Source organism: Eulemur rufifrons, chromosome 6, assembly GCF_041146395.1.
Source record: "Eulemur rufifrons isolate Redbay chromosome 6, OSU_ERuf_1, whole genome shotgun sequence".
In the NCBI taxonomy this organism is placed as follows: domain Eukaryota; kingdom Metazoa; phylum Chordata; class Mammalia; order Primates; family Lemuridae; genus Eulemur; species Eulemur rufifrons.
This window is the reverse complement of record NC_090988.1, coordinates 98,104,552-98,114,734: the sequence shown is the minus strand read 5'-3', so window position 1 is coordinate 98,114,734 and position 10,183 is coordinate 98,104,552. Positions and strand designations below refer to the sequence as shown.

At 63.9% G+C, this 10,183-nt stretch overlaps 1 protein-coding gene across 1 annotated transcript in view; it reads right to left on the bottom strand.

Annotated features, from left to right (window-relative positions):
- Window positions 1–158: 158 nt before the first annotated feature.
- MACROD1 (mono-ADP ribosylhydrolase 1) overlaps window positions 159–10,183 on the bottom strand; it is a 142,021-nt gene continuing 131,996 nt past the window's right edge. The window contains exons 5-11 of the mRNA XM_069471681.1: window positions 1,839–1,955; window positions 1,239–1,360; window positions 1,098–1,128; window positions 886–959; window positions 560–641; window positions 427–461; window positions 159–273 (exon numbers count right to left, since the gene is read on the bottom strand). Coding sequence (XP_069327782.1) covers window positions 457–461; window positions 560–641; window positions 886–959; window positions 1,098–1,128; window positions 1,239–1,360; window positions 1,839–1,955 — 431 coding nt within the window. The 3' untranslated portion in view covers window positions 159–273; window positions 427–456. The remainder of the gene's footprint in view (window positions 274–426; window positions 462–559; window positions 642–885; window positions 960–1,097; window positions 1,129–1,238; window positions 1,361–1,838; window positions 1,956–10,183) is intronic.

Here is a 10,183-nt window from a genome sequence, read left to right as displayed (position 1 = left end):
CCGTCTGGCCCGTGCCTCCACCCGCCCGCTCACCAAGAGCTCTTGCCAGCCCCTTTCAGCCAGAGCACTGCCCAAGGGCTCCAACCAACACACCTCTGAGCTGCCTCCCTCAGCCCAGGCCCAAGCCAGTCAGAGCTCAGACAGGAGGAGCTGCCGCAAAGTGATCTTTATTAGGCTCCTGGGGGGCAGGGCGCTGTGGGAAAGGATGGAGTGGCCAGGATTGGCCAGGCCCAGGCCGAGCTCAGAGCTGGGAGTGAGGTTCCACAGGCGGGTCTGAGGGCAGAGAGCGGAGATCAGAGGTTGCTGTGGGGTCCCCCAACCCTCCCAGGCTGCCTCCCTGCCTTCCCTCGCCCTGCGTGGGGGTGAGCGGGTGTGTTAGTGGGGGTTAGTCTAGCGCAGCCACTCCACGGGCCAGGCCCTGCTTACCAGTCCTGGTCAGGGTGGGCTGCGGGAGCCTCAGGCTGGAAGGCAGAGGACAGTGAGAGCCTGGCCCAGGGGGGCGGGGGCGGGGGCGGGGGCTGGCGGAGGGGCGTGCCCGTTGGGCAGCGTGGTCACGTACCCACGGGGAAGTAGTGGGGGAGCAGGTGACGGTAGATGTTCTCGTCCTTCTCGAGGAACACGCAGATGATCAGCCGATCCACCTGCGCAGGGGACTGCTCAGCCTGGGCTGCAGCCTCCACACCCCACCCCTGCAGGTTCGCACCTGCCTGGACCGGAGCCCGGAGCCCGGTCACTTGCTTCTCCCCACCGCCCAGCGCCCTTGCGCAGAAGCTGGGAAGGAGGGGGCCCTACGCTCCGCACCCTTGCTCCCCCCCGACCGTGGCTGAGCAGCTGGTCAGCCAAACCAGGATTCGGACCCCAACCTTGACCGGGCCCAGGCCCCACCTTGTCCTTGTGCTGCTCCAGCCACTCGCGCAGCGTGGCCAGTACAACCTCGGCCGCCGCCTCACTGGGGTAGCCTGGGGAAGGGGCGGGAGTGAGCGATGGAGTCCCGGGCTCTGGCCCCGTCCCCGCCTGCGCGGGCACCCGGCCCCTCCCGGCTTCTGGTACCCCACTGCCCGCCCCTGGCTCTTGTTGCTCTTCTATACCCCACTCACCAAACACGCCGGTGGAGATGCAGGGGAACGCCTAGGGCAGGGGTGAGGGGGTGAAGGGAATTGGGGACATCGTCACTGCGCCCCCGCCTCCCACCCGCCTCCTCTCGGGGGCCGTCCCCCACCTCCCCCGGCGCCCCTCACCGCCGAGCGGAGCCGGTGCTCCAGCAGCAGGTCGAGGCTGCTCTGGTAGCAGCTGCGGAGCTCAGCGGCCTGGCTGGCGCTGGGGTCTCCATGGGCGATGGGCCCCACTGTGTGAATGACGTCTGCGGGGTGGCGATGGGGTCAGACCGGCTTGGGTCTCTACGCGGTCTCCCCGGGCCGGTCTGGGCTGGAAGAGCAGGAAACCGCCTTCTCCCCCAAGTTCTGAGGTCCCCCCGAGGAAGGACCCCACCCATGTGGGCACCAGGTGTGACCTCCACCCGCGCACACGGGCCCACATGCCCACAGCTGGCTGCACGCAAGCAGCGTTCGGCGCCCCTCCCCGCAGGCTGGGAGCAGGGCGCGAGTTGGGCCGCGGGGGCGCTCCCTGGGCTCCTGGCCTGGCCTAGGGCCCTCCCCAGCCTCGGCGGCCCGCCCCCATCCGCTTTGGGTGTGTGCGAGGGGGCTCCAGGTCCTGGCACTTACGGTTAAGAAATGCCCCCTGAGGAGGCCTCAAGCAACTCTGTGGGGGCCGCACCCCTAATGTCCCAACTAGAGGTGTCCTGAATACGCCCCACGGCTGCGGGGGTGTCGGGGACTCACATTTGGCTGGGAGCTTATAGCCGCCGGTGATCTTGGCCTTGCCGGTCTCGCAGCTCTGCAGGGTCCGGCACTCGTCGGTGAGCAGGGGGCCGGCGGCCCGGTGAATGCAGCCGTCCACTGCAGGGGAGGGGGGTGAGCCGTGGGGCTCCCCGCGTCCCTGAGGGGTCAGGCCCGACTGATCCCGCCTTACAGAACAGGCTGAGGCCCATGGCTGAGCACTCCCAATCTCGAGAAGCCCCCTCGGCCGCCTTTCCCCCCGCGGCCTGTGGCCGCTCCCATCACCCCCGCCCGGAGTTTGTTTCCTATCTGGGGAAACTGAGGCGCAGAGGAGGGCCGCAGCCGGGCCCTACCCTGGCGGGAAGCGGGACGGCCGGCAGGGGGCGCGCCCAGCCCGCCCTGCTGCTCCCGGCTCCGGGAGGCGGGGTCGGTCCGCCAGGGCAGGAACCGCGGCCCCAGCCCGGCGACCGCGAGGCCCGCACCCCGCCCCCGCCTCGGCCTCCAGCTAGGTCCCCTACGTGCCGTTGGGCCCGCGAGCAGTCGCCGCCTCCGCCTGGGCCTCAGCGTCCGTCCGCGCCCTAGGCCCGCCTCCCAGGGCTGCCCCACGGGGCCGCCGCAAACTCTAGGACCCACTTCACAGAGGAGCAAGTGGAGGCCACCTGGATACAAATGGCAGATTCGATCCGGGGCGGAACCGAGCCTTCCAGCCCCTTCCGGGCCCCACAGCGCGAGCCGGACCCGGCCTTTCGGCGTCTCAGGGCGCAAAGTTAATGAGCCGCCTCGTTAGCGTATCCGGCTTAATTGCGGCTGAGCCCGGGCTTGTTAATCTGAGGGCAGCTCCAGGGCCTTGGGAGGGACCCTGGGGACCCGGGTCCGGATAAACAACTTGGGCGCAGCGGGCGGCGCGGAGGAGCAGCTCCCGCAGCCTGACCTCGCCCATAGCCAGGTGCTGGCTCGTCCCTCATCGGCTGCGGAACTTTGTCCTTTACCCTCTCTTAGCGTCCACTGTCTTATCTGGAAAATGGGGACCGTGCCCCTTCCCTGGAAGAAGAGCCAGCGTGCTGGCCAGGAGAACATGGCCCATCTCTGGCAGTTCTGCCCACCCCACCCCCGGCCTGTGCCAGGAGCTCCTCGGGCCCCAGCTTCCTGGCGCTCACGATGCCTGGCATGAAGAAAGGACCGTCATTTCCCCATTTTACAGATGCACAAACCAAGGCCCTTTCTCCTTCATCTCCTCCCTCCAATGTCTTGGCACAGGTTCAGGGACACCAGCTGGACCACTCCCCATCTTTATTCTGCTGTTTTCTCTTATGCCCTGTGGGGCCCAATTAAACCTAATTTTTCAACTTCACTTGGAGCTGGCAGCAGGCAATTTCCCAGGGCGTCAGGGGACGGGGTGGATGGTTAGAGGGGTTGGGGGAGTCCTGAGAGTGGCTCAGGGCTGGGTCCTTCCTGCCCCTCCTCTCCTATGCAGGGATAAAGGCAGCTGCAGCCCGCAGGGAGGAGGCTGAGAGTGGAGTGAAGGCAGGGCGCCCAGGTGGTGTGCGACCTGGGGTTCACGGCCCAGCGTCTCTTCTGGGTGCAGGTGCCGTGGAAGCACCCAGTGCCGTGTGCAACGGCAGGGACTATGGAGCTGGGCGGCCTGAGTTCAAATCCCAGCTCTGCCCACAGACACGTGATCCAGGGCATATCACTTAACCTCTCTGGGCCTCAGTTGCCCATCTGTAGAATGGGATAATAGTCGTAATCACCTGGTAAGAGCTGTTGGAAGGCTTAATCGAGTTAATCCTTATAATATGCTTAAGCCAGTACTTGGCATAAGTGGAGGTGTGTGTTACCATTATTAACGATGGTGTGACAGTTAGACACGTTTGGGGGATGTGTACACCAAGACTGTGCCGGGAGGTAGGTGTGTAAAGGGTGTTCATAGTGTATGGGGTGAGCACAGGGCTGTGTCTGAGCCAGCTCTCCTGGGAGCCTCCCGCCCTGCCCCAGCGCTCTCAGCCACTGGGCACCCGGCTGCCTGCCATCTCTGGGTGCTAACGCCCTGTAGGCGACCTTGGCTGCTGTGGGAGCCGTGCGGAAGTGGAGCTCAGTGAGATCTGTGCTTCAGGGGTTTAATGTTTCCTGCAGAAGTGGACAGGCCGGCAGCCAGGCCTTTGGGGCTGACCTGGGGGCATGAGGGAGGCGGAGGCCTTGGGCTGGACACCCGCCCTCCCCAGCAGTTTCCAGAACAGGGCCAGGGCCATCTGACTGCTCTGCAGGTGCCCAGGGGAGATGTTCCCCCAAAGCACAGATGAGGGACAGGCCCTGGGCACCCCCTGCCCCGCCCTCCCCTGCAATAAGCCAAAGCCAGCCTGGCCCTTCTTGTCCACCCCCTTCCCTGTCCATACACCAAACTTCTTGCTCTCCCCTCCCCGCCCCCAGTGCAGAGGGGACCCCTCCCCTGCTGTCCTCAGCCATAGGCCCCAAGGGCCCCTCCCCCACACAGAGCTCCCTTGGCTCTGACCTTGGGCCAAGCTGATTCCAAGCTGAGTCCTGGAGATTTGGAGGATGAGGCAGCTTCCTGGGGTCCCATTCCAGGGAAATGTCCCGCCTTATCCATTCCCACCTGAGCCGGGCAGCTGGAAGAGCCGAAGCCCTGGCCCCTGGGGCTGCCTGGTGGGAGGTGTTGTGTCCCCAATTCACAGGGGCTCACTGACCCTCAGTCTCTTCTCCAGGCCCCTCGGCCACCAAAATAAACCTCAGACCTCCAGCTCAACCCCCACCGGAGTCAGCAGAAAACCTCTATCTTTCCTGGGGAGACTGAGACCACGTCGGTGTAGGGACACTTCTCAGGTGTCTCCCCACCAGGTCGAGGATGGAGGACGAAGCCTTCCTCACCAGTGGCCAGAAGACCCCCCACTAAGGCCCACTCTGCCTCTGCCCAGCAGCCCCTCCCTCTCTTTCACCCGTGAGCTCCCGGGTCTGGTTCCTCAACCCCAGCCCTCTGGTTAAGAACTTGCCTTTTTTTTTTTTTTTTTTGAGACAAAGTCTTACTCTGTCACCCAGGCTGGATTGCAGTGGCCTGATCATAGCTCACTGCAGCCTCAAACCCCTGGCGATCCTCCTGCCTCAGCCTCCGGAGTACCTGGGACTACAGGCTCGTGCCACCATACCCAGCTAATTTTTAAAAATTTTTTGTAGAGATGGGGTCTTGCTATGTTGGCCAGGCTGGTCTCAAACTCCTGGACTTAAGAGATCTCTCATCTCAGCCTCCCAAAGTGCTGGGATTACAGGCATGACCCACTGCACCCCGCCCATCCACTGTCTTATTTGATCCTCACAGCCACCCTGGAGGTGCTGTCATTTCTCTTGCCTTGTAGAAGAAGAAACTGAGGCATAGAGAGGGAAATTGCCCAAGTCACAGAGCTGGAAGGTTGGGTTCCCAGGCTCAGTGGCTGTACTACCTCTGGGACCTTAAAAGGGCCTCTCTGTCCCTCTGCCCACCCTCAGCTGTCTGGCTGGTGTTCAGCCCTCATCTTGCCCTTCGGGAAGGCTTGTCTGAACCTGCTGCCCCCTCCCCACATCAACACGTGCCCCTCCCAACAGAGGGACTGCTTTGGGGACCTCTCCTTGCTGAGTGGTCTGAGGCCACCTGTCTTTCTGGACGGTTCAGCTGCCCCCACGTGGCTGACTGGCAACTCCTCTGGCCCCCGCAGAGAAGCCCCGCTTCTCCAGCCTCCCTGAGCTCTTCCTCCTCCTCCATGAGCCTTGTCCCCAGGCCACTCCTCAGATGCGCTGCCTTCGGTCGGGGGCCCTGTCTGCCCTTGCCCGGAGCCCTTGGAGACCTCTCTCTGCCTCAGCCCCGGCCTCTGACCAGCCCCTGGCCCTCTGCCCCGGTCCCAAGCACCCCCCACTTGGGAGACCCTGCCGTGGTGGCTGTGTGCACGCTGCCCTGCAGCTCTTTCCAGGGCAGTGAGGAAGACCGCAGGCGGCCTGGGCACGCGAGTCCATCGGGGCGGGGAGGCCGGGAAGGGGGCGGCGGGGGCCGGAGCTGGCAGAGGTGGACGGCAGGCAGCTGGGGGGAGGGGGGCCATCCACCAAGGCGCTCAGGATGCCTTGGCCGCTATTTAGGGTGCTGTAATATTCATGAAGGGAAGATTAGATATTTAAATTTATTCAGCAATAAATGCGTCTCAGTGGGGGAGCATTCCTCATGCTAAACAAACAAGCAAGCAGGGGCCAATTAATTATTTACAGGAACACGAGGAGGCCTGTGGCCTGGGGGACAGGGGGGGCCGCTGTGCCCCTGCCAGAGGACAGGGGCCTCTCCCCTTTCCCCTACCCCCCTCCGCCTCCACCATCCTACGGGGCCAGCCCCTGTGCTTGGGCTTCTGGGGTTTCTCTTCCCAGAATTCCTGGCCACAAGATTGCTGGTGGCTCTGGGCAAGTCACTTGACCTCTCTGAGTCTCTGAACCCTGGCCTCAAGAGAGTTGCAGGGAGCACTGAGAGATGCTGGGAGGTGGCGGGGCGGGCGGTGGGGGCAGACTGGAGGCTGGGGATTAAGCAGCTTGGCCAAGGTCTCTCAGGTAGAGGAGGCAGAAACTAAGACCCACATTACTAACCCCTATTTTACACAAGTAGTGACCAGGGCTCAGGAGGCAAAGCCACTTCCTCAGAGTCACACAGCAAAGTAGGGGCTGCGAGGCCTTACCTGGGCAGCCCTCCCCCTGCCCCAGCATTCCTGGCCCCGTGGGCCCCGCAGCAGGCCAGTGAGCAGGAAGGGGCCGGGGCCAGGTGGTGAGGGTGACTGGGCCTGCCTCCCAGGGGCCGGGCCTCCTGCCTCTCTGCTCAACCTCAGGCCTCTGGGCCCCTGGAGCTGTGCAGGAGCAGGACTTCCAGTCACACAGACGCTGCCCTGAGCAACACCTGGCCCAGGAGCTGCCCAGACCCATGTCCCTGCCCCCAGCTCTTCCACCCACTTGCTGGGTCACCTTCGCCTGGCTGTGCCTCAGTTTCCTCATCTGTAATAACGCCTCCCTCCTCGCTGGGCATGGGCTGGGTCACCTTCGCCTGGCTATGCCTCAGTTTCCTCATCTGTAATAGCGCCTCCCTCCTCGCTGGGCATGGGCATTCAGTAAGAGACGCACCAAAGCGCCTTGCACCTTGCACTCTATCACATTGTCACCCCCTCTTTACAGATGGGGGACTGAGGCTTAATCACCAAGGCCACAGGCAAGACTCCTTGCCCTGTCATGCTTTCAGGGCCTCTGTTCCCTGGGACTGGGGCCCACGCCAGGGGGTCTCCCTGAGAAAGAGGGCAGGAGGGGCTGGTGAGGGCCTGGGGAAGGCAGAGGCCGGAGCTGGGGGCTGGGGAGGGGTGTGGCTCTCAGCCCAGGAAGGCGCAGGGGTCAGAGCCTGGGGGCCACTCTACACCTGGACAGGGGCCGGGCACCTCCTGGGAGAGCTCACAGCAGCCACACCTGGTGCAGCCAGCAGCTGCCACCCAGACCTCAGGCACCTCAGGTCCTGTCCTGGTTTCCCTCTCGGAAGGAGGGCTACAGAAATGCCAAATGCCTGGCCTGAGAGGGGCCAGGCCCCCCGCGCAGATGGGAAAACTGAGCCCCCGAGAGGGTATCAGCTGCACCAGGGGCAGATGCCTGAGCTGCTGCACCCCCAGGCCCCCAACCCTGCAGAGGGCAGGCGCAGCCATGAAGCCTGGGTAACTGGCCCACCCAAGGCCCTTGTACCCTTGTACCCCGGCCCACCCCACACCCTCTACCTCTGGCCTCCATTCACCTCCTAGGCCAAGACCCTGAGCCGTACCCCCATTGTCAGAACCGCCTGTGCCTCTGGTCACTCATTCAATCAACAAACCCAAGCCAGCCGTGGCTCTATGCTAGGCTTGGGCTCAGCCCCGGGGGGATGCAGACACCACCCTCACCAGGCCCCACCCTATCAGTGCCAAGGCGGGTGGGTGCCCCAAGGAGAAGATGGATGGACGACAGCTCCGAGATGTGATCTGAAATTCATTACAGGGTGAGATCAGCTCCTTAAATGGGGATTTGAAAACATTAGGGCTTCATTATGTACACAACGGCAGAGCCTCATTCATCATGCAAAAATCACTCCCGTTATTAAAAATCCTCGTGGCAGCTGCATGCAGGGGCTAGGTGGCATCTTGCCTGCTGGGGGTGGAGCATTAGCCCCACAGGCCGGCCCAGCCTTCACTGTGGCCATGGGGCAGTCCCCACCTGGGGGCTGAGTCCCACCATTGCTCTTACCCAGGGTGGGGGGGAGCAAGGTTCAGCTCCAGGGGCTTGGTGCCTCAGTTTCTTCATCTGCACAATGGCGGTGCCGATGGCGGGTCCCAAGTGCTGAGGTGAGGGCAAGGAGATCCCGTAGGGGGAGGTGCAGCCAGCCAGCCACACAGTGACCCTCAGAACATCTGGCTGCCATTAACACCATCCTCATCACCAACTAGGGCCAGGCAGAAGTGTAAGGAAGGCCCAGTGGCCTTTCCTTGGGGAAGGAACCTCCCATGGAATAAACTCCTCAATGCAACACAGCATGTAGGGGACCTCTGGGCTCCCTCCAGCCTGGCACAAACCGCGTGCCATTCAACAAATGGGGGTGCCACCTGCCAGCCCCATGGGAGGGCCTGGATTTCCAGTGGGGGACACGGGGCTCTAACATCACAGCAGTGGAGAAATGGGAGGAGAAAATGGAGCTGGACTGGGGGGGGGGCACCACCTAGCAGTTGAGAGGCCCCTCTGAGGAGGTGGCATTTGAGCAGAGCCCTGAGTGACGGGAAAAGGCCAGAGGGCTCAGCCAGGGCAGAGGCCTGGGCGGCAGCAGGACCCGCCAGGTGAGGCGGCAGCCAGGTGAGTCCGGAGGTGGGGAGGGGGAGGGCGGCAGGACCCGGTGGGAGGCAGGGAGGAAGCTGGGATTGATTCCAGCCCAGTGGGAAGTTCTGAGCTGGGGAGGGACATAAGGAGGTGGCCTCTGGGGCCCTTTGCTGTCCCCTCAGCTGTGCCAGGCAACTCTAGGTCAGAGCGTCCCGCACAACCTGCCTGGAGCCGGCGCCAGAGCGGGGCGCGGGCTGGCTGGTGGCGCTGCTCGAGCCCAGCCCTGCCAGGGGGGCCGCACACAGCCGGCCTCGGAGGGCCGAGGCGGCCACCGGCCACGCAGGCCACGCTAACCGGAGCAGCCCGCGCCGAGCCTTTCCCCAGCGGCCGCGGAAGCAATCACGGCTCAGCAGGGCGATGGGAGGTAGCTGAGCGGGGCCATCGCGAGCAGAAGGCGAGGTCTGAATACTTAGCGGCCGGCTAATCCTCCAGGCCGCCTGCCTGTGAGCAGAGGGGCCCGCGGGAGAGACGGAGAGAGGGGGAACGGCGGCCGGCGAGAAGATAAGGAGGAAAGAATGAGAAATGGAGGCAGAGCGTGGACAGAAAGGGAGAGAGCCGGCAAGAGAAAGACCCGAGGGAGAGGGAAGGAGGGACACAGAGGAGAGGGTCGCGGCTAGAGTGTGAGGAGGGGACCGGGTGGACCCCAGGGTGGCAGGCTCCCCCCAACCCGTGGCCAGAGGCCCCCTGTGCACCTGGGGACGCGCCTGGGCACAGCCATCCACAGACAGGTCTGTCCTGGCACCTCCTGTCTGCCTGCGCACAGCCCTGGGGGAGTGTGGCGGGGAGACTGGTAGCGCTTGAACAACCGCACACACAGGACTCTGATTCCCACGGGTGGCACGATGGCCCCCGCAGGGCGGGCGGGGGCTGCCATATCCCAGAGTCGGGACAGTGCCGGGCACCTGGGGGGGAGTGTCAGGGAGGCTGCCCTGATGTGATAACTAGGAGGGAAGGTGTGGCAGGAGGGCAGAGGAGCTCTCAGACACAGGGCAGCATGTGCAAAGGCCCGGTGCCAGGAAAAAGCCCCGGATTCTCTTGGGTGTGAGGCTCCTGAGACCCGGTGTGCTGCCGTAGGGTGCGACGGCGCAGCGGGAGTGCAGGGTGGCTGCACCGGGGTGGGGTCTGCTGAGCTCCAGAAGGCCCCAGGCCTGGTGGGGGGGGGAGTGGGGACAAGGTTCCATCCTGCCCTGCCCACCTGCTGGGTAACTGCCTGACCCCATCCCACCCGCCCCTGGAGCTGGCCCTTCGGGCGCTGGCCAGGCCACAGCAGAGATGGCGGCCACGCAGGCAGAGGAAGGCGGCCCTGAATTAATCTGTCACTAAAGCTTGGCCGTGGCAGGCGCAGTCATGATTTAGATGAATAATTGAAACGCTCCGATACATTTATTATCCCTTTAGTGCAAAAGTGGCAGAGAAAGACGAGGGGTAATTGAAAAAGAGCGCACAAATCTCCCCGA